This window comes from Echeneis naucrates, chromosome 2, assembly GCF_900963305.1.
Source record: "Echeneis naucrates chromosome 2, fEcheNa1.1, whole genome shotgun sequence".
Taxonomy (NCBI): Eukaryota; Metazoa; Chordata; class Actinopteri; order Carangiformes; family Echeneidae; genus Echeneis; species Echeneis naucrates.
Genome location: NC_042512.1, coordinates 18,512,599 through 18,536,288, shown reverse-complemented (window position 1 = coordinate 18,536,288; position 23,690 = coordinate 18,512,599). Strand labels below are relative to the sequence as shown.

Sequence of the window (23,690 nt, the reverse complement as noted above, 5' to 3'; positions counted from 1 at the left end):
TCTATCTCTTTTTAATTTTGAAACTGAAGGTGGAGGGACAAACAGTGATAATCCACTTTACGCCAGAGCAGAAATCCTTTTCGGAAACAATTATCAAAACTGAACTCGTTCCCGTTAAGTGTCAGGTAAAAAATAAATGTGTGGAAAAGAGTGAAGTGTGAACTGCAAAGTGTGAAGGTACAAAGTGGGAGGGAGAAGCTCCGTCCAGATGGAGTAAAAACAGTTCATTTTCATGGGAGTTTGTGGAGCCAAATTATTTCTATCCAGGATTTCTGACGTTCCATGTTCTTCAGTTTGATTTCTAGATGTTTGGAAATGTAGGAAATTTGACTATTCTGCAAAAGAAAACTGCAAAACTGCAACAACTCCAAAGATCTACATTAAAAGGATGTAACGAAGAATACCCCCTCCCCCCCCCAAAAAAAAGGAAAGCGTCTTTCTGACATCACTTTCAGCTCATAAAATCATTCGACCATCAGAGGAAACAAAGTTAAAAACAACAGCACTCCAGAGTTTAAACTATTTCACAGACTCTTCCCAACATTTTTGTTATTGGGAAATCAATTCTGACACTTCAACATTTAATTGAGTTTATCTTATAACATTTAGAAGGCAGGAGCTGAGCTGAATAAATCTCAGTGGAGAAAAGAGTAGCTCATATAAACACGTCCATCTTAACGTAAAACCATATTGTGCCAGTGTTCAACATCTGCTGTTTATTCATGAAGAAGAAAAAAAGAGGCATTAAGCAGTGACCCAACAGACTTTTAGCTAAGTAGTGTTTCAACTTCAAGCCCTTTTTCTCTCAGTTTCACTCTTTTGGTAGCTCCTGCTGTCTGAGTCTGTAAAACGATGCTCTTGGGCTTTAAAGTAAAATAAAAAACTCAATACTCAATGCTGCAAGAAAAGTTTTTGCATGAGATTTCACTTTTTATGATTATGTCTCCACGCGGCACGTTAAATAAAAGCTCAGGCTCTGCAAGTGAGCCAGAGCCAAAAAGACTCTTTGGTTAACCTTATTTTCAACGCTCAAGAGACTACTTTATTCTGCTTTTTTAAGTGATTTTGATTCCATATTTCAAGGAAAAGGTTTGCTATGAATTTCCAGTCATGACTGACTCATCATTCACAGATTCCTTGAACTGTGACAGGACTCGTTTTTCACAGAATTTCAATCAGCAAAAAGTCGTAGACACAGGACAATAATTAACCTGCTGATGCAGTAAAAAGTGACAGCAAATTTAAAAGGTGAACAATCCAGAATGAAAAATAATTATAACAAAGGAATAGTGAAAGCCGGGCATAATCAATGGAGAAATGTCAATACCTGGGAAAGGATGTTTTCCCTGCTCGTTAATAGAACAATATAATCTCACGTTAAAACGCAAAAATACACAGCAGTGTTGTTTTTTATTTACTTCTTCTTAAAAAATTACATGTTGTGTTATATGTCTTATAAGTAAATGAGACAACGCATGACATCCATGCACAAATGGAGCATTGTTGGACTGGTAGCTTGGGCCTCAGAAGGGAGGTGAAAGGCTGTGTGTTCAGTAAGTGATGTCCTGCATTCAGACAGCAACATGGTGCTTTCTGTTCATGGGCGAGCAGCCCTGTCTGGCTCTCAGCTGTACTGTACAGTACCAGTCTGCCCACGTGCCATTGTGTCCGTTAGAAGGACTGCCCGCCCCAGTTGGGGCCACAAAATCAGTGAAAAGACAGAAACGGCACGCCTGGCTCTGCCGCCTATCGAGGAGCACAGCGAGCCCGGGGGCCTCTAACTTTTCCCAGCTCCTGAGAAAATTCACCACAAAAGGCACGCATGTAGAAGAAGTTCGCTGCTGGCCATGAGAAACAAGAGTGATATTCACAAGGAGCCATTCACGGTGTTTATTGATTTCATCTATGCTATTGCAGATCTCCGACTCCTCGCCGTCTGCAGGATTAAGTCACAGTTGTCAGTATTTCTGACTGGCATCTTAATGCGTAGCTGTTACCGTGGTTTCCATCGTAACCACAGCTACTAAAGTCTGGAGGATGACTGCGTGCAAGACTTTATTATATTATCTGTCATGAACACTTTGGAGCTTATTCTGCCATGTAGGGGAAACCGTGCTGATGGTTGACATGTGAGTTTCCCACATGAGAAAAAAAAAAAGGGGGCGATGGGAGAAGCACAAAAGAGTGCTGTTGGTACCTTTGACCGTTGCTGGGAGCCCTGGGTGCCAGTCCTCTACTTTATGGCCAGGCGGTGATATAAAAGGGCCTCTAACCTCTCCCGAGCTGGCATTACCATAAGTAAACCCCACAAAGCACGTCATCGCTGTGGGCAAATATCAGGGTGGCACAGGTCCCCTCCTCTCCCTGCAGGCGAGCACAATCCTCGGCCTTATAGGAAGAGGAGAGACGAACCGACACTCCAGGGACGGTCGTTATACTTTTTCTTTCTTAGCGTGAGGCTAATTGGTTTGAATTTTTATGATGTGTGGGATCAATCCTGCGCCGTTTGCTGGATCACGATGAAATCCTACTTCTTAGCGCTCCTTTTCTGTGCCCTCATCTTGACATTTCTCTGCTTCTTGAAAAGAAACAGACACACACCTTCCATCCATCACCACAAATATTTTTCTTGAAGAGGGGGAAAGAAAAAAAAAAAAAGTGTCGAGGTTGTTTTTAAATAGTCAGGGATGCCACCCTAATATTCCTCCTTTTCACCTCATCATCTCACTTTGCCTCCTTTTAAACTCCCGCATTTCTCTCCCCTCCCCCCCTCCTCCTCCTCCTTCGTCTTCTTCCTCTTCAGTCGGTAGGAATGTGGCTGTGAGGGCCAGTGTCAACTGTGGTCTATCTGCTGTCATATCCAGCACCCCAAAGGCTCAGAGTCAACAGGGCTGGAGCTGCCGCCGCACTAAGTGAATAATTGGACTGTAAGATGACCACCGCTTCACGGCTGCACCGCGCACATTTTATACACACACACACACACACACCTGACAAAAAGACGCTACAAACAGCTGGCTTTACTCTGTGAAGTCTTCTGTACTTTGAGCACCGAGGCCTGCAAACGTTATGATTGTAGACCACGAGGGAACTATTTTTCCACCGGCGGATTCTGCAGAGTCTGACAAGCTTTATCACCCATTAAAAAGAAAACAACTCATGTTTCCATGAAGTTTGGATGTCCTCTGTGTTGTCGTAGAGAAATTACGCCAGGTGTTTCTGGATTCTTGTGCTTACCCTTTGTTTGAACTGAAGCGCTTTACAGCAAGTAGAACAAAGTTCAATTAGTAATAACCAGGCATTACAAAATTAAACTGAAATTACCTAGTTAGAAGTCAACTCTTCAAGATAAAGGTAATCTGTGCAAGGTCCCAAATGTTGCACACAATGTGCCTTTATTATTAAAGATGCTATGAGTATCCGGCTGGCTACCTGATTTGGACATAATTACAAATAATGAGTGAGGATTCATGAAAAGACATTGGAGGATAAAAAAAAAAAACAAAAACAAAAGAAACAACCCAAAAATCTTTATGTTGCAACGTACACACAGCTGTACTGGAAATTCGCTTGTTTTTTTTTTTTTTTTTTTTTTGGGGGGGGAGTACTCCAAACTCTACCATACTAAAATGTCGAAATGAGAAATTTAACCTCAAAACATCAGTCTAGCAGTCTAGGCCGAGCTGGATTGGACGCGCATGCATATTCACTTTCTACACTAAGATGAATTCCGATCAGCATTTAACAGCTGTGAATTACTAGCTTGATGTCTGGCGTTATGAGTGAGTACACAAAGGAGAGGTCTGATGGGCTTCATCACCATTAGAGTGAAAAGAAATATTGCTGTTGTAAATTTCTTCACCCAGAGGCTGAGGCACATAAATTGAAAACAATAAAGAGCCAAGAATTGTGCCCTGGGGAACCCCAAAACTAATTGTTGTACTGCAATGATGAGATAATCCCAAATGGCCTGGCCCTTAAGTAAGAACTGCCAGAGCCACAATTTTTTAAAAATAAGAAATGACTATACAAGGCAGCAGAAAGGTCTGAATATCGGTGTCAACCTTAACCCATGTGAAACAAAATGACTCTAAGCCTCATGCTCTAAAGCTTTGCTAGAAAAAATGATTTTGTAATGCTTATGTTTGACAGTGTCTGACGTCTCTTCAGACACTGTCAAACAACACTTGATTTAAAACAATCCCTGAAGTGAAGGAACTATAAAAATCTAATAAAACATCAGGTGTTAACATGGTAAAAAAAAAAAAAAAAAAAAAAACCTTCTCACTCAGTTGAACTCTCATTCTGTCGAACTCTTGAACCACCTACGCATCCATGCTCTCTCACGCTCTCATGTGGGGGATGCTGAGAGACCCGAACAGCCTAATGTGGATATGATTAATGGTGCAGAGCCCTGATGCCATCTAAATTATGTCCAACGTAAGTCGGCATTGCAGCGACTAGACATTACAGATCCAAATGTGTGTGTGAGAGATATACCTGTTTTTCGCAGAGGGAAGTCATCCCGGGGGTTGTAGACACCCAGCACGGGGTGGTTGTAGGTGGACACTCCAGTCTGTGGAGGCGAGCTCTGGTCCAGAGAACTGTGCTGGGTTTTGCTGTGGAACAAACGCACACTGTGTTGAAGATGATGATCACAAAAAAAAAAGAGAAATAAGTCTGACCGCGGATATCTGCGAGCATGTGACTCAATAAGAAAGCCAGACAAAGTAACTAACTTCATGGCTGTCATGGAGCTGTTTGATTAAAAGCATCGTGCGATGCCCTGGCAAGGCTGCAGACCTGCTCTGCCATCTGTTCCCCGCCTTCAGAATAAGGTGGCGTTTGTAGGCAAAGTTAAATCGAGCTGGTTTCGGCCCAAATGCATATTCCTGATGAGCAGATGTACATGCGTTCATCTCTTTGAAAAGTGAGGGGGCCGAAAGTCCAAAGAGTGGAGAAAATGTACATTTACTAAAGAAGGGCGCAGAAAAGGAGGGAGAGTGGAAACAGAAAGAGACGCCGTGTATCACCGAGCTGTTGAAAACTTGTGGGTGTTTCACTGGGTCACACATTAAGATTATGTTTGGTTTGCATTTCACCGTTGTGTCAAAATGAAATATATAATTATGCTGAATATTAATTGGAAATGAAGTCCAGCGTACTTGGTAGTATTTCCTCTCAGAGGGTAATATTGTTTTATTCCTCTCTAATCCATTCATGTGACAGCTATAGTTACCAGTTAATTTGAATATTTTTTTATGGAAAAGTTAAAATATCAAATATCAGTTCACTGAAATAAAAAAAGAAGAGTTTTTGTCAAACCATGCGTAGTTTAAATCGGCAGGACCAGAACAGAAATGCTGATTGCATATTAATACATCTGCGATAGTAACATAAAATTATACAGTTTGCAGAATAACAGGCCCTTTAATTTAACCAGTTATTTTTGTTTTTTAGTTAAAATGCAAACGTGTATGTTCTAATTTGCAGAATAAAGGTTCGCAGAAGTGTGCCTGCAGTCATGCATCTGTTTTCCAGCGGACAATGAGCGCACGTGACTGACGACCACTGCAGCTAAGAGGAAGGAGTGAGTGTACACACCTGCAGAAAGGCTCCAGAGATGCTACAATAAACACTCAAGGTCGGCCCCTATCATCAGGTTCCAATATCCTGCTCTCACGTGGATGTGTATGAGCTGCATGTGAACTCCTATCTTTGTTTCACAACCCTGCTCAGTCCATCTCTCAGTCAGGCTCATATAGTGTGGCAGGTGAGGAAGAGGGGAAGCTTGCTGATTGATTAAGACACAGTCCAATACATTATTCATTCGCTGTCAGGGAGAGATTTACCCTCCAAACTTATATTTTATTGTTTTCCATTTCGCAAACTGCCAAGGTTGATATTGATTTTTCCACACGCAACAGGTGATGATGTCAAAACATGCCAGGAGGCCTCTCCTTTACCATATATCACATACCACTGGATGGTTTCAGAGCGCCCTGTGGAAAGCAGGTAACATACGCAGCTATTCTACTTCCTGTCTAGACTCCAGAGTGTCCTCACCGGTACCAGTACGGAGCGTCGTTGGGGAGGCCTCCTTGGTTGAGGCTGCGCTGGGCCAGGGCCTTCTTCTTGTTCAGGACAAACTCCTGGAGACGCATCTTCACCTCGGTACTGGCTACGGCACCTGGTGAGGAAAAATGAGAAGAATATTATATTCAGATTGAGAGGAGACGGAAAATTTCAATCCCCTTTTGAATATGTTCATGTTACATTTCGAGCCGGGAGAAGAATTTACAACTCAAAGCAAAAAATTGGCCACATCCACTGATTATTAAGACCTTGTTGAAAATCTGTGCCGGAGTGTGAAAAATAGGCCAAGTTGGCACATGCTATCCTGTAGTCTGCGGCAAAGATTAAAATGTCTCGCCACAATTATATCATTTTTATCTCAGCGATGGTTTTATTTTTTTTTAAGTCCGAAACCAATCGTCCTGTTCCCCTCTGTCTGACTGTGGACCGCGTCCTTCCTTTTCAACTATTCATCGAGGTTATTTTATGCCCAGATTAAAACCCTCGATATTATTGTTTTATATATATATGTATGTTTGGACACAGTTCACCAAAACGCTTACTCAACACATGGCTTTTTTTTTTTTCTTTGTGATGCCCACTCAGTTGTGAGTCTCACCGACTTGCCCTCTAGCAGTTCAGTCAGGTTTGAGAGGATTTTAATAACTTGTGAAAAATATAGATAGTTTTTCAGGCATTTTTCCCCCCTTTATTACACAGCGGACAGCAGGACTTCACAGCTATGGGATGATAAGTCCCATTCTGATTACACGTTGAAGCCCTGGGCCACCAGCTCGCCCCACTGTGCTTTCACTCTAGTATCATCTTACAATTTGAGACGACTAATTATAGAAATCAGAGCAAAGATGACTCAAAGATATAAAGTTGAGTCCATTTAAAGTTGATTAGTAAAGTCTTCTTGTGTCCTACAAGCTTAATAAGTACAGCACATGATGATGTCCCCTGCTGCAGCATGAATGCTTTGTCAAGTGATCAATTAGTCGACTGGCAGAAAATCAATCTGCAACTACTTGGACCAAATATCCTATTTTTCCCTGTTTTCTATAAGTATAGATTAAATATATTTGGCTTGTGGGCTTGTTTGGATGTCACAAGCAGGCTTTCAGAAATTAGGATTAGTCACTCTGTTCTGTTCAGGAAAACTATTAATAATCTATTGATATGGAAATAAATCATCAGCTGCAGCTCAAAGCTCATCTCATAATGTATCACTGGCTCAGACTTGTATCACTTTAACCAGGAGTGGGACGGATGGCTGGGAAAAAAAAAACCAACACCAAAACAAAGCAAATATACTGCGCATGTACACATGAGAGCAAACTGAGCAACCTGTCTTTCTTCCCCCAGCTCTCATCACGGATGCACACTCGATCTGTAGCCACCTTCCATATAGTGTGTAAACTGCTCTCAAGGACTCCTGTCCACTCTCTTTCAATGAACTGTTGAGAGACATCCAGCAGGCAGCAGTAAAAACTCGGCCCAGCCACCGCCAAGGCCACCGGCTAATACAACTCACCACAGTAAATACACAGGTTCTCCAAGTAAAATGGAAATACACAGACATGCAAAGACGCACACACATCCAGAAAACACACTTTGAATCCTGATCTCCACAGCCGTCTCTTCTGGCCCCTGGCACTTGTTTCCAAACTGGGGGGGGGCCCGACAAATATCTTTATGAAGAAGCAGTTTCAAGTTTTAAATTTGATGTTTAACCACCAAAGTTTATTTAACAAGTGGATTTTTGTGTTTCGTTTGCTGTTAAAAACTCAAACATTTTCCCTTTTCAGTTTTTGATTTGGAAAATATGTGAGGATGTCAAATCATGGAGAGAAACCACGTCTGACTTACTCTCCTGTCCCCGCTCCTTGTTCTTCAGCAGCTGCAGTTTCTGCTCCCTCTGCTGCTTCTCCAGCTCCTGCTCCAGACGGTGGTTCTCCATCTTCCTCTGGTGCTCAAGCAGCTCCTGCTGGTGCTTCAACGCCAGCAGCTCCTGTTGCTGCTGTTGGGGGGGAACATCAGGAGCACATCAGCCAAAGAGACAGAGGAAGAGGATTGGCTCATGGATATTTAGAACTGCACACTCCTGACACAATCCAGGGCATGTCAGAGCTTTTCAAAACACAAGATACCGTCACTTGACGAGGGGCGCTTCTTATTTCACCTTATATAAGCAATCATTTCATAAGCAGCTGTTTTAGATTCCACTCTTGGTCAGCTCTCAGTGACCATCAAGAATAACCATCAATAGTCCAACAGGTGTTTGAGGCAATAAAACAAAACCTCAGGCCACGAGCTTAAGCTTTTAAATAAATATAAACATTAAAGTGGGGATGAGGGTTTAGCAAGACACATAATCCAGCCTGCTTGCATCCTTATCGCTCTGAAATAAAGAGCTACAAACATCTGTTAAATGGTTTAAACCAAAAATATTCCACCCTCAGGCCTTGATACTGAGAAAGCACACCTAGTGGTTTGTCTGGTAACCTGAAATCAAAAATAAAATCCAGATAAAAGCCTTAATGTGCTCTCAGAAACACCTTTTAGTTCAAGTCAATGTGTCTTTGAATGAGACATAGAAATCACTGAGTCACTGAAGGCGAGGGCATCACTTAAATGTTACAAATGCCCAGTGAAATACGTTTACACCTTCTTTTGAGTTTTAATGCTTTTTGAAAACCTACGGCACCAAATCAAGAGTCGATATTAGTCTGTGAAGTCTCTGTAACGTACAGCAAATAGGCAAGCTGTCTGTGCTTTCGTTCAGCAGGCCACATAATGACCTATCTCTCTGACGTGCCAGCGAATCGACAGTCTGCCCTCCTCTCCTCCTCGTCATCGCACCCCTGGCGGCAATATTTGATCAGCGACTGTAACTGCAGGTAATCAACTTCTGATGGCGTTTTTTAGACGCTCAGTAGCTGGCACTAGCACTCGTGTTTGAAGAGAGGGCGATTCAAATGTTTTTAGACAAGTCTGTGAATAAATTAGTGGCTGAAGGTGAGAGGAAGGTGAGGCGTGAGAACAGCAGCATCAGCTCTTCGGCTGGCCCGATTCCAGCCTGAAGCCTCCATCTTTTTTATTTTCCTTTTTTTTTTTCCTCACTTTTCAATCCAGGCTGGGGATCTGGGATTGAGTGGGTGGAAAGGCTCAAAGTAACCTCCCAACCCACACACACACACACACACACACACACACCAAAACCCCTGTGGCTCAGTAGAGACCAGAGATCTACACACAAACTTTCCCTCTCTGCTTTTTGACTAGTTCTCTGAGCATCAGGATGTCTTTCACTTTGAGTTTCCTGTTGTTAACATGCAAGAAATGTGTGTGCCTGCGTGTGCGTGAAGACATTTTAATGTGCATGTGTGCTAACCCTAATGTGGAATCAAACTGGGTATGAGTGTGACAGTGTGTTTGCAGATATTTGAGAGGATGTGTACGTTTTAATGTCTGTACAACTTCTGTGTGTGTTTGTGTGTGTGTGTGTGTGTACACAGGGGCTGTGAATGGGGCTGATTGAGGCCGGGCCTCCCTGCTCAGGCTGTGCGTCACTGGCCTCCACCTGAGTGGTCCTGCAGCCCCACCACAGCCCAGACGGCCCCGCGGACAGCATCAGTGATTCTCAGCATCACAAAAAAAACAAACGACAACAACAATAACAACAACAAAAAAAAAGACACAACAGCAGGAATGGCATCAGAGCATGAAAGCAAGAAAAGCAGCAAAGCGGGAGCACCATTAACACTGTTCACCTGCAGGAGGGAGCTGAGATGTGTCACATCTGAAGCATCCACAATTATTTCCTGTGTAGATTTTGATTCATGACAGATGCTCATCAGAGGTGCCAACAAACGTGTCAAACAAACAGCTGAGGCAGGAGGAAAGATGGATTCATCAAACAGAAAACAGAAAGAAAGCAAGGAGGGGAAGGACGGAAGAAAGTTACAGCGGGAAGAGAGCGGTGTCAGGACGAGGAGAGAAGTGTAGAACAAAAGAGGAGAGAGAGGAAGGAGGAGGTAAAGGTGGAACTGAAGGTCTTCAGTGTGACGTTCCACATAAAATCTTTACATTCACACTGGTGTGTCCCCGAATGGAGACATCAATCTTTTGACTCAGATGAGTGTTAGAATTCATTTCCACGGCAGTAGCAGTCGTAAGAAGAACAAACAGAGGAATATTTTTACATGACATCTCAGCCCCACAGGAGCGGCGCTGCTCTCATGGGTCCCGGTGTATTAAAGCTTCAGCGTGTGGGCGTGCTGATCTAGATTCACTTTGTATTTCCAGGTCACTACAATACGAGTGTGCGACGCTCTGTTCAACACGTAAAGGTTTCAGTTTTTTGTTTGTTTTTTTTTTTTTTTTAAGGCAAATCCACTGTCCATCGTCCTCCAGCCAACATACCCTGTTCATATTTAAAGTGAGGCTATCGGATATGGCTTTAGTTTTGCATCAGCTGTGTTAGAAAACTGAATCTAAACACATTATTTAACTGCATTTTTCCACCGCTGAAGGAAACGAAGCCAAAGTGGCTCCTTGTTCTCTGCTCATAGGAAAGTGATGTGAAGCTGACAGAGCTGCTTTAGTCTCTTAATGAAGAATTCCGGGGCCGAGGCTAAATTAAGGGCTGCGTCTGCTTTGTTTAGTCAAATTTTAATGTTTTAGTGTGCTGCCGGATTTAAAGAGAAACGTGCTCTTGTTCTTTTGCACGACTGATTGTGATTGTGTTTATTTATTTACATGTTCCAACAGCAGCTTTAAGGATTGATCATGTTCTTTTATCTCCATCATACTTGATGAAGCTGATCATGGAAGGAATAACAGCTCCAACAACCTGAACCCTTCAGAGTACCTTAATGTGTTCCTGGAGCTGGGCCTCGTGCTGGCGGGACAGCTGCTCGTGCTGCCGCTGAAACTCTGCGATGAGGATCTGTCGCTGGATCTGCTGCTTCTGCTTCAGGGCCAGCAGCTCCTGCTGCAGCTGCTGCTCGCGCACCGAGGCCGCCACCACGCTTCCGCCGGCCTGGCCCGTGCCTCCGAGGGGGCCGGGCGACTGCTGGCCGGGCGGGGAGAGCGAAGACACCTGCTGCTGCGGCGGCTGCTGTGTTTGCTGCTGCTGCTGCTGCTGCTGTTGCTGGTGATGGTCCACGCGCAAGTCCATGGGGATGGCGGCTGGAGGGAGACGCAGGGGCAGCGCTGAGTTGATGTCCACTGAGAGAGGAGAAGAAAGACATCTGAATCATGCAGGACAGGCTGTTGAATGTGAGTTAATTTAAATGGTGTGATCTCAGCAGACGGGGGGGAAAAAAAAAGAAAGAAACTTTCATGATTGTTATCTCAGCTTGAATCAAGATAACAGACAAATCAAACTTTGATTTGTTCAGTTAAGTAACTTCCTTCCTTATTTGATGTTAGGGTTTCTCTTTTGGGACACTGAACACATTTAGATGCAAAAAATTTTGCGCAAGACCAAAGGAAATCACGCTTACACACTGATGTGCGTCCCCCTGATCCTCAGAGACACACAAGTGTTTGCAGAGTTAGAACAACTGCGAGGATAGACACTGTGCAGCTAAGACGGATTAAATCAAAGCTCTTCAAAATGTTATTTTATGTGTACCTGATCAGTGATACAAAACTGAGCTTGAAAAAGCATCAATTGTGAAGCATCAAATGGACTCTGATTGTAGTGAGGGAAATGCAGTTGTGCGCCTTTAGAAAATTTACAACATGCAAAAACTGAAATCTTCTCAATTGAAAATGGGCTTCAGTTGGGTGAAAACTGCTTTCAAAGTGATATTACAACTGTTGTGAAGCAATAAACCCATAAACAGTGATATCAGGCTGTTAAATCAAATAAGCTGAGTTTTGCTCAATAATGAAAAAACCTTTAGAGCCACGTGTAAGATGATAGATGCCTGTAATTGAGAGTTATTGATTGCTATTTGACCAGCGGTCCCAAACAAAAGGTCTGAATCTTTAATATGTGCCAGAGGTAATCCATCTGTGCTCTGCATTAGCTGATACTTGACAGTGTTTTTGTGGCCACAGCAGCAGCAGCAAGTCCCCTTGTTGGTGACTGTCTTGGCCTTTAGAAAACATTTCACTGTTGTTCAGCAGCCAGCTTCAACCTCTGACTTCCTCGTGAAAGCAGTGACAGTAACAGAGCATTGATGCCTTTTTTTCCTCCCCGTCATCTCCACTGTATACACAGAGACAGAAAAAACAGCAAAAAACTGCTGCATACGTTCTACCTGTGACTGACCCTGCAGTAACACATGAAGCCCAGCAACAGCCGACAAAGATTGCATTGACCCTGCGAGGTGCAGGCCTTGAGCCAGGCCAGCCACCCACAAATCACTGCACAGGAAGCCTCCCAATCACACGGCTTCCTCCCCATTAAATCTGAATAAATAGGAGTCGATTGGCTGATTATTTACCTACATGTTTACCGAGAGCGCAGCAAGAGCCACAGATGCTTGCCTGGAACTTTGTGTTAATAAAGAGGCAAACACGCCAAGCCCTCTGCACACTTAATAGCAGAGTTGCAAATGCACAGGTACACTTATGCAGCCACTTATAGCAAGAGATGCATGTCATGTATTATCCAGCAGCAAAGTTACACTTGTGCTGCAGAAGTCTAAAACCCAGAGAGAGATTCCTCATTATTACTTTGAAGATTGTCACAGCTGCACTCGAGCCTTGAACAGCAGATACAAAAAAAGAAAACATAAAGTGGAGTGTTAAAAAGCCTACAGGAAAGCTCTGATGATCACAAATACACTTTGTCAAACAACTCCTCAGTTCCCCCCCAGGACAAACTGATTTTAGGGGTGCCAGATGAGAGGCAGACACATTTCTCCACCTCGGAGCGTCATTGCTGGAATACTCCTGATATATTTTCACTTCCACTCCAGGTTTCAAGACGGGAACTATATATCCTGCATTTGTCAGAGCCGAACACAAGCAAATTATCTCCATATTTGATGTACGATACATCACTCCCTCAGACGCGCCACGTCAGAAAAATAAAGCTGTAAAGCATTCACAGAAGCTCCTTCGAATGGATTGCAGACATGAGTTTGGAAAGAGCATTTTTTTTTCCTTCTTCACATCATTCTTTGGGCAGACGGCAGCTACTTAAACTCCTATTGTCTGGCACTGTTTGACACTCCACTTCCTCTTCTGTGTTTTCGTGAAGCAGGTGAAAACGCACCCCCGCAGCTACTGTCATCCATGCCACGGGAGAACGGAGCAACAACACGCAACAGGTCCTTAAGGACTGCCGTCATGTGTGGGATGACAACAACACATGAGTCAGTAATCTGCCTTACAACCCATCCAGCGTGGAAATTTGTTTCAACCCAGAGGACGAGGTCATACGATCCCTCGTCTCTTTCTGTCACATTCCCTCAGAGAAAAAGAGTTATAAGATATTTGACTGCTGAACAAGGTTCCCGATATTTAATGAAACGCAGCGCTGCCTTCATTTTTCTATCTTTTTTTTTGCCATTCTCTGGCCCCTGTTCATTTCAGAGAAGCGACGGCGGTGACAGTCTGGCAGCTGATGAGACTGGAAAGGAAGGAGCAAGAGGTCTTGTTAGGAAAAGACTAAATCCTCCGATCATGAATCAGTCTGGAGAGGAAGCTAGCGTTTGCATCAGGGAAATTTTTTTTTTCAGTTATTATAGTTACGACACGATTTTGCCTGGATGTCCTGAGTCAATGTGTTTCTGACTGTGGAGCAGCCAAAGGGCTGAACGCAGCAGGGACTCCATATTAAGTGTAGAGGGTCAGTTACAAGCTGACGTCAAAGGTAAACATTCACTGTCACTGCTGAGGCTCAGGTGATAAACGGCAGAATTCTGATTCATCTCAGTCTAAAGTAGCACAGGAGCTGGTTTTTACAGGATGGGGGGGTGATTATGGCTGAAAACTACTTGTCAAAGCATTGCAGCTCCAGTCTTGGCTAATGCAAATCCATAAGTCTCACACACACACACACTCTCCTTGTACAAAATGTTCCTCCACAGATATTAAGTCCTCAGACACAAACAGCCTCGCACACTTATTGATAGTGACGCATGCAAACGCACAAAACACACCTCATATGGCATCTCTGTCACACTGGCAGTGCTAATTGCTCACACCACACAAAAGAGGCAGACAGAGAGAGGTGGCAATGTGTGCTGTCATTACCCATCAGTGCTCTCCTCCTCCTCTTCCTCTTTTCAGCAGCCTCCTCCTCCTCCTCCTCCCTTCCTTCAGTCTGTTACAGGGAATGACAGTACGCTCCCTCTCCTGCTCATCTGACTTTCCTTCTCGCCCTCCTCCTCCTTCACTCTTGGCTCCTCATTCGTCCCCGCTCCTGTTTTAACCTGATGGGCGTCTCTCTCTCTCTCTCTCTCTCTCTCTCTCTCCCCTCCCCTTGTACCTCATTTGCCCAGTGGTGACATCACAGGGCAGTCTCAGGCATGCAGCCTGTTTATTCTGCAGCCCTCTGCTTTTCCAGGAACCAACGTCACATACGCACACACACCCGCTCGCTCTCTCTCTCTCTCCTTACCCTCTGTGCTCCTTTCCTTGCTCGACCTGCTTTCCTTGCTTCTAAGGCCAAGGAAAACCCTCCACGCTGGTTTGTATTGCTTCTCATGTCTCTGCCTCCCTCTCCAACTCACTTGCAGATGTCCCATTCGACTGCCCCCGCCCTCCCTTCCTCTACTTACAGCATAATAACCACCTCTCTCTCTCTCGCTCTCTCTCTCGCTCGGTTTAATACTGTGTGCTCAAATTCCTGGCTTGGAATTTGCCAGCATCTCCCAAACAAATAAAACCACAAAATGGTTTCAGGTGAAGCCGAGTAAGGACTTTCCCTACAGGGAGGCTCCGCAGATATTTAAATTCTGCAAAAAATTTGGTTAAATTAGTAGTCGGGATTATTGGTAGTTATTGTTTCTTGTTAAAACCAGATTCATTGTCTCTAATTTGTTGCAAAAGCTCAGTTTATGTGTATTTGTTTCTATTTGTTCCTGTCTCAACTTGGTTCTGTTCTGTTTTATTATTGCCTTCCTTTTGTATATTTTGGTAAATTCTGCTTATGAAATCTGACCTGTAATGTCATATTTGTTTTTATTTATCTCCTTGTTCATGTGAGCGAAGAGAAAAATCCTGCAATTTTTATAAGATTACAATTCTTTTGCCGCAGCAGGTTGTCGGTGCGTTTTGGATCTCCTGTCATTTAAGGGCTGATGTAGCTGATTGTTTCTTTCATGAGTTAATGGATGATTACTGTGAAGACTGCGTGTCCTTTGGTTGTGAATTGTTGGTTGAATGCGTCGCTCTGGATACTTTAGGAAAACACTTGATGAGGACAAAATTCATTCCAGTCACATAACACAACACATAAACCAGAAGTTTTGTTGGCTGCCAGTGGACTAGGATAAACTCTGATATCACCACATCTTTGTATACAAGTAGTGACGTCAAACACGTACCTCAGTTTACTGATGTGTGACTGATAGAAGCCAAAATGGGGGCAATCGGAGAAAAGCAAAACAAAGACCAACGTGCCGTATGGGGCGAGAGCGGAGGAGCTTCCAGGGGTCTTACACACGGGGGGAGGGCTTCAATCCAACTCTAAAGTTGTTTTCTCTGAATAAAGATTCCTGTTCTCTTCCTCCTTTTTTTTCCCGGTTTGATAAAAAATATTTCTGCAAACATCAGAGAGAATCTCCATGGCAACAACTTAAACATGTCTTTGCGACCGTCCTTTCAGTGGCTTTACGACAGAAGCTGAACGCCTCCAGCAGGTCCCTGTCCTCTTTACCCTCCGTTCTCCTTCACGCCCCCGTCCTCCGACCCTTCTCAGCGTCCTTCCCTGCACAGAAGCTTCCCTCCATCTCCCCACAACAAATCACAATCTGTTTACATCCCCTCGGGCACCCTCAACTCTTTTGGCTCCAATTGCAGATCTATTTATACCAGACAATGCAGAGGGTCGGCGTCTCTGATTTGAGACTCAGTTCACTGAGTGTGTATCCCACGGTCTGACTGCCTGAGCTCCACACTCGTTAGGCTTAATAGATGTCACACTGAGTCTAAAAGAGCCGTTTAAAGCAGCTTCAGTTATACGTGGAGCAGATTTTTTATGCATTTATTTTTAAACCACACAAAGATACGACAAAGAAGAGACATTCTGCAAAGCGTTTCACTGTGAATTTAGCAGCTGGGCGAGATGAGAGACAACAAGTAGCACATCTGTTGATGGTGGAAAAAGGCTGCAGTCGGATTACTGATTGGTCTCGAAGGGCAGGTTGGGTGAACATCAGCCCACCTTACGTTCTCTCCGCTGCCTCTCTCAGCTGTTCTGAATTAAGAGTTTAGCCTCCATGAAAGCTCAAACTGTCAGAGATGATAAGAGCCTCGTTGGTTAAAGGCTACGGAAAGGCTGATTGTGATCTTCACCAGGACTTCTTTAAAAAAAATAAAAAAAAATAAATAAATAAAAAGAGAGGGAGAGAGAAAGAAAAAACAAGACGTAGTTCTCACAAAGCCAAGAAAGGAACAAGGAGGGAGTGACAGCGGGACGTGTCGAGGTGCAGTTAGTCTTCCCTCTGCCAAAAGCAAGCTCTGGCTTGTCACAGTGTCAGTGACATCATACAACAGTCTGCAGCGTTGCAGCCGAAGAGGCTGAGATGGGCAAACGTGAGCTCGAGACATAACACATGAGACACGGAGGGGGTGCGACGTGTGAAGGTTGAGGTGCAGTACGTGCTTCTCAACCTCTGGACCAGGACCTGTTGTCACGTGTCGATGCCTGCGATAATGAACACACACAAGACCGGCCAATATGTGCTGCTACGTGTGATATTAAAGCTGGATCAGCTAAAATCAACATTAGTTCCTTACTTCTTTTTTTTTTTTTGGAATTCTTTGTTGTGTAAATGTAAATCGTGGACGCCAGAAGGCCAATTTTCTAGATACCGGATTTTCCAGAATCCTCTCGTCTGAAAAGCTGGAGATGAAAATGGTTTTTCCACTAACTAGGCAGATACAGTATCTATTGAAGCAAAGACAACAACACGTCATCATTCCTATTATCGATTCATCTGACAATTATTTCCTTAATCTATTGCTTAATCATTTGGGCATAAGAGTGTTAGTATAAATGCCAGTTGAGCCGAAAAATTCCACAAAGACAAAGAAAACAGAAAGTCCTAACAAATAATAAGATGGAAGCAGACAGACAAAAACAGCTTCAGTTTCAGTTTCTTCAGCTGTGATTTAAGTGTCTGTCCTAAAGTGGGATTCTTGGTTAAAGGAATCTAAACAAAGGTTCAAGCATCAAAAAGGTGTGCTGCGTTGAGTGAGGCCACAGTCAGGTGATCACTTTGAGTCCTATAATTTGACCTGCATGTTCAGCAGCCACTGTTTTCCATCCTACAAAAAAAAAATCAAAGTAAGATAAAACACAGCTATTATTGGCTTCAACAAATCTTCGGGACTGAGTATGACACAACAACACCTTTAAAACGAGAGAAATACTCCAGGCTGAAGCACACGGACGCTCTCGGACAGGTGCGCCGAGCCGAACGGCGTGGGTCACACACGCTACCAGCGTGGAGCGCCCCGGCAGCTCCGTATCCAAGACAACAGATTTCGAGAATATGTGATGAAGTCACTCTGGTGAATTTCAATATTTTATCAGCCCAGCCTGGAGGCACGCAGAAAATAATCCCAACAACAAGATGAGAGCGTGCGTGGAGCATGTGAAGGTTTAGGACAAGAGGGAAATGTTTTGGGTCCAAGTAAAAGATAAAAATTTGTTGTTCTTCTTTTTGTTTTGTTTTTTTCTCTCCTGCAGCAATAAGCTGACTGAGCCTGCCGGAGTTCAACAGCACCTACATGTCACTGCCGCTCTGTAAAATGTAAAATACGGGGAATAATTTATGAATTGTCCTTTTACTGTTTTCATTATTTTTTTAAGGGGAGAATCCAAATTGTTCTCTGTGGTATAAAACTAACAGTTTAAGCTTCCCCATTATGAAATCAGATCATGCATAATGCATATATTACTTCAGACTCATTTCTCCAGCAGATTACCTCATCTCCATCTGCCCCCTTCATTTTTATACTCTCACCTCCCTGTGCTCCTTCCTCTTCCTCTTTCCCTGTGATTCCTATCTTCATTTTCACTGGAGGTGGAGGAAGCTGCTGTAAGTACAGCACACAACACAACTTGTGTTCGAACACACGAGACAATACTTGCAGCAGAAGTGGATTCAGAGGTGAAAAGCAATTATTCTAATATTTTACAGTCCACAAGAGACGGCAAAAAAAAAAGAGCAGCTCTGATTTGTTTTGGGACTGTTTAACTGTGTCAGGAACTTGCAGCAGACACATCACCGAGACGCACAGTGGCAGTTCTGCTGTATATTTTTGGAAGCTGTTACTCTCGAGACAGCCGACAGCAGTTTCAAATCAGCTCACAAACACGGCGTCTACATTCAGGGTGCTGGTTTTCCATTCAACAAAATGGCACTTAGGGATAAGTACATGAATTGAAAACACAGTAACAAGCACGGACTCTTCTCAAGACCTGAAGAAACCTATAAACTGTCAGTTACATAAACCACGTTTGCCAGTTGTAACTGCCCCAGTGCTGCTGCTGCTGCTGCTGCTGCTGCAAAGGAACCGGTGACTGATCTCTAACATGAGATTATGGCGAAAAAAACAATTCAAGTATAATCAGACACCACGCCAAACACCAATGCATGCAAAGTCACACAGGAGGTGGTTAATAGTAAAATCACGTTGGTGCAGTCACACAGGCTTTGTTTTATAGAGGCTCATGTACACACACACACACACACACACACACACACACACACACACACGAGACCAACCTGTTGGGATGTGGTTGAGCGCCGATGTCTTCAGAACCTCCAGCGGCTGCTCCTTTCCCAGGATCCCCTCTGTGGGAGAGAGAGAACACTCCGCTTCAAATATGGTCCGCAACATTGAGACAAGCTTCCAGCAGCGAAACCTGCTAACCAGGCAGTTAAGACCACAGTCCAAGAAAAGCGGGCTTCAGGTCATCTGCACAGCGGCGAGAGCATGCCGCTGCACCGCTACCGCCACCTGAGCGGCACCCTGACCCATGACTGTGATTTTTTCCGAGGAGATGCCTGGCTGCAGAGGTGCTCTAACATACGCTTGCGATCGGCGAGATGCCGAGGGAGCAGCCTTCATCGGCTCGTGTTTCGAGTTCAGTGTGCGAGAGGAGGGATGTTGGGGCTCGACTGATACTGCCTGTGCTCAGCATAGCAAATGTGGCTGGCAGCAGCGGCAGGGAAGGATGGTGGGGCAGTGGGGGTGGGGGTAGCAGAGAGGAGGAGGCGGAGGAGGAGGAGGAGGAGGAGGGGGGAGGGAGAGAGGTAAAAATAGCTCACCCTTTTGTGTATAACGGCACATGCGGAGCACGCACGCACACACTGCACACAGACACAAAGACACAGTGGTGTTACTGCACTTCTATCCTGTCTGTGTGTGAGTGAGTGTGTGCATGCATGCATGTCCGTGGGTGTGTGTGTGTGTGTGTGTGTGTGTGTGTGTGCGCAAGTGTGTAGGCTGTAATTATAGTGGCAACATGAAAAGGCTTTTGTAGCTGCCGAGCCCTGGGAAGACATGGCTATAAAAAGCAGAGCGACAGAGAAGGTTGGTGGAGGAGGAGGAGGAGGAGGACGTATCGGGGGAGAGGGGGAAGACAGAGGTAAGGAGGGGAGAGAGGAGGATGGAGGAAAAAACAACCAAACAGTGCAAAAAGGGAGGAGAGAGGAGCAGATGGAATTGACATGCATGGCGACTGCACACAAATCTGACACACACAGTCTCTATATATGAATGTATTTTTAGCACCCATAAGCACCTGAGCCATAGATATATTCTGCACACAAGGCTTAAAGACATCTGAGGCACACAAACACGCAATTATTCCTTTGGATGGGAGATGAAAACCCATGTAAAATCCCTTTGGAGGAATAAAAGAGACGAAAAGAGTAGAGTGTCTCACTGTGCATGATCTATTTCTGGAATTCTCCCTGGACCAGACTGGCAAAGACACACACACACACACACACACACACTCTTAATTATCCATGAAGCTGGAGGATGCATCACACACTGATTATGTGCGAGTATTCGTCTCGCACAGCCTTGCATGAATGGCTGCACCCCCAATGCACCAGTCTCTGTGAGGACTTGGGTGTGGACGCGTCACGTTTGGTCCTGTTCAAACAGATCTCAACACACGTGGGTTTATTTGCCTAAATCCTCTCACCAAAGGCTGCCAGATACCTCTGCCTGTCTGGCATTTTGTGATGAAAAAAAACAAAGCAAAACAAAACAAAAGAAAAACCTCACAACAGGTTAAAACTTTGGCCAGGCATGGAAAGGGTTGGAGGGGGCAAGGGTCAAATGTGCGCACTGTCGGGTTGAGGAAATACTGCAAATCCAGACAGGTGGTCACACCTCAAACGTTCCTGCCTCTCCAAAACAAACAGATCCACATCAATGATAGTTGATATCTCTTGATGAGCCTATTCAAATGGCGCGCACGCTGCTGGATTTTGCAATGGAAATGAGGTGCATCTGTGTGCGCCGACACCTGTGGCTTGGAGTAATTCTACGCCCGCTTTTGCACAAATCGCTGCTAGCAGCTTTACATCTGCTACTTTAAGTGTGGGTTATTAGGGGCGGCCCGGCGTCTTTGTCTGTGGTTAGTTAGACAAAGTGTATACGCTTTCAGTCCAAACCACACCGCTGATACCTGAGACGCTCACGTGGGGACCACAGGTGTGCACGACTGAGGCAGACAGCATCGTAATGAAGCAACTAACCACATGCACAACCACCGCACACTTGCAGTGAAGTGCCCTATACCTTGGCAACATGGTACATCAATCTTGAATGTAGCCTAGTTACCCAGCAGCCCCCTCCTCCTCCCTCTCTTTCTTTTGCTCTTTCTCTCCATCCTCCTCTTTCCTCAGTCCCACTGGGCACGCATCGGGAGACGGGGAGCTATAAATAGCCTCAGCTAGCCTCAGGCAGAGAGTCAGTCAACTCAAGCTAATGCAGCTACGCTCGTCACAAACATGCATGTTATGATCGCTGCTGTAAACGGGGAAGGCTGCGGGAGTAACGAGCCAACCGAATGACGGGGAGCTCTGTCAGCCGCGCCGCCGAATGCCGTTTCATGAAAGCCCGGAGAGACAGGCGAGCTTGACCCTGGAGCGCGTACTGTATGTTGACAGAGGCCTTTGTTATGTGGGAGAATGAGAATGAGATGTCTGTCTGTGCGACCGTGGCGTTGACAAAGAGAGACAGCGACAGAGAAAGAGAGGAAGGATGCTCCGGCCTCATTACATTCAGCACGCTTCCGTTCTGGCTGCTTCATCCAGGGTGACTCCAGCAAGCAAGGTGATCCAGACAGGAACAATACGATTAATCAAACACCCCTCTCCTTGAAGAGCCTTTTCCTCTGGGTCGCAAATTTGCTTCCAGAGGGCAGCGGTTGACGTCATGGTGACTGATAAAAGAGAGTGTGTGACCCCTGTGTGGGCCGCCACCAGTTTGCATCCCTCAAACAGTCGGAAAACAACCATCTGACCCTCATTACATGCTGGTGGAGTCATAAAAACACAGCAGCCACGTCATTTGGTGTGGCGTCTCTGTGCCTCTTCCTGATACAAAAATCACAATATTAGTAGAGAATTGGTAATTAAACCGTGGGTGCCTTTTAAGCATCCAAAACTTATTGAAATCATGAGTCCAGATGAAGCAGCAGAGACACCAAAAAACTAAAAGACTGGGGTTTAAAATGCTAGAAACTAAGAATCCAGCAGCTGGTTTTTCAGTGTCGGCATCAACGACACTGTCCACATTAAATCTGCCGTTCAGATTTATGGATTTAATCCAACTGCTGGATAATGGTTTCTATGATTTGTCAGCTCATTCAAAATTGAAGGAGTTTAAACTACTGTTGAAAAAGCAGCAATTTCTGTGAGAATAACCTGCAGCTTGATTGAAAGAATAATGGCTGAAGCAAACTGGGGGTGGATGAAACCTGCAGAGATCCTGACATCTTCAGTTAAACTGAAATTTCACTTCTGACTGCTGTGTGCCAGGCATCTAAATAAATTCAATGCACGCTGGTAGTGACTATGCAACATTATGATATTATCCAACTGAACTATGTCAAAGGTGTTGCTCAATAACTATCGTGAGTAAGTCTAAAAGAAGCAGAGCGTTACAGTCTAAATATGCCTGACTTTTGACCCCAGTGCATTCTGGGATAGTTCATGACCAAGTGTCTTGTGGATACAAATATCCATGATTTATGAGGCTGACCCGCACATGCCACTCATGCACGTTATCTCTCTTTTTAGTGATTATTTCCACACAGTCCACGATGGTGCTACACTCGGTTGCTAGGAGATTTGTGATGCAACTGTAAAAGCCTTGTTAGCTTGGCCTAATGCCTTACAACAACAAACACCCACAATATGTGAGATGACAGTTGCTCTGCAGCTACTACGCATACAGAGTAACAGGTACATTGTTGAATATTTGATATATTTTTCTGGACTTTTGTTAAACGCTCGTATGTTTCACGGCTTGACAAACTTTGGTTCAACCAACCGCATCACGGATGACAACGCCAGACAATCCGTGCTTCGCGTCAAGCCCTAACGGAGCGCCATGTCAAAAGGCACAAGGATGGGGCTCCGAGGCAGCAGTGTAAACTGTAATTGCCGCTGACAGCTCGTTGGCAGAACACAGTGTATCCAGTTTCTCAGCTGGGACGGGACAAAAGACACAGGGACAAAAGATGCGTCCCATTCCTTTCATTAGCTCATGTTTCCTCTCTGCCGTCTGTGTCCTACCACCAATTAAAACAGTTTCCTTTATGTACCAGAGTAAAATCCATGATTAGGTGTTTGTTTTCAGAGGGGGGATGGGCGCAGAGAGACGAGGTGGGTGCTGCACCCTGTTTGCACAAGGACAAAGCAGAGCTTGCGTGTACGGGGTCAAGCAGGACCGAGACCCCCCGGCTTTGTTCTGGGATGGACTGTTACTTGTGTTCAGCCAAGTTTGTGGCCCACGAGCGATCAGAACTGCCAAACCGTCTGGCAGAAATCTCATGACTGTTCACCGGGTTCGGCAAAGGGAGGCAGGGTGCGGCACTGTGGGAACACGCGGCTGAAGTGCATTTTGCAATCTGCCAAAATTTCATTACGTGGTTGTGCAGGACTGAAACAACATGTCAGCACAAGTGGACAGGCAGACCAACGTGACAACACGGCTTGAAATTACCCATGATGAGGCTCACGGCTCAGATCACAATGACCGCCGCACAAAAGAGGCGGCACTTGTGTCATGCACGCGCTCGTCCCGTGCTCCATTTTTAGCTGCACGACACACAGCAACAAGCCGTTCAGTCGTAAAGCGGAGAATCAACACGGGAGCCCAAAAATAATGATTGTTTGTTCGCCGTGAATGCACGTGAGCATATCTTGTGTGTGCATTTCTAA

General features: G+C 44.7%; 1 protein-coding gene across 1 annotated transcript in view; it reads right to left on the bottom strand.

Annotated features, from left to right (window-relative positions):
- The window catches only part of LOC115054695 (histone deacetylase 4-like), a 45,401-nt gene that overhangs the window by 11,928 nt on the left and 9,783 nt on the right, over window positions 1-23,690 (bottom strand). The window contains exons 3-7 of the mRNA XM_029520023.1: window positions 19,005-19,073; window positions 10,952-11,310; window positions 7,948-8,098; window positions 6,067-6,190; window positions 4,501-4,619 (exon numbers count right to left, since the gene is read on the bottom strand). Of these exons, the coding sequence (XP_029375883.1) occupies window positions 4,501-4,619; window positions 6,067-6,190; window positions 7,948-8,098; window positions 10,952-11,310; window positions 19,005-19,073 (822 nt within the window). The remainder of the gene's footprint in view (window positions 1-4,500; window positions 4,620-6,066; window positions 6,191-7,947; window positions 8,099-10,951; window positions 11,311-19,004; window positions 19,074-23,690) is intronic.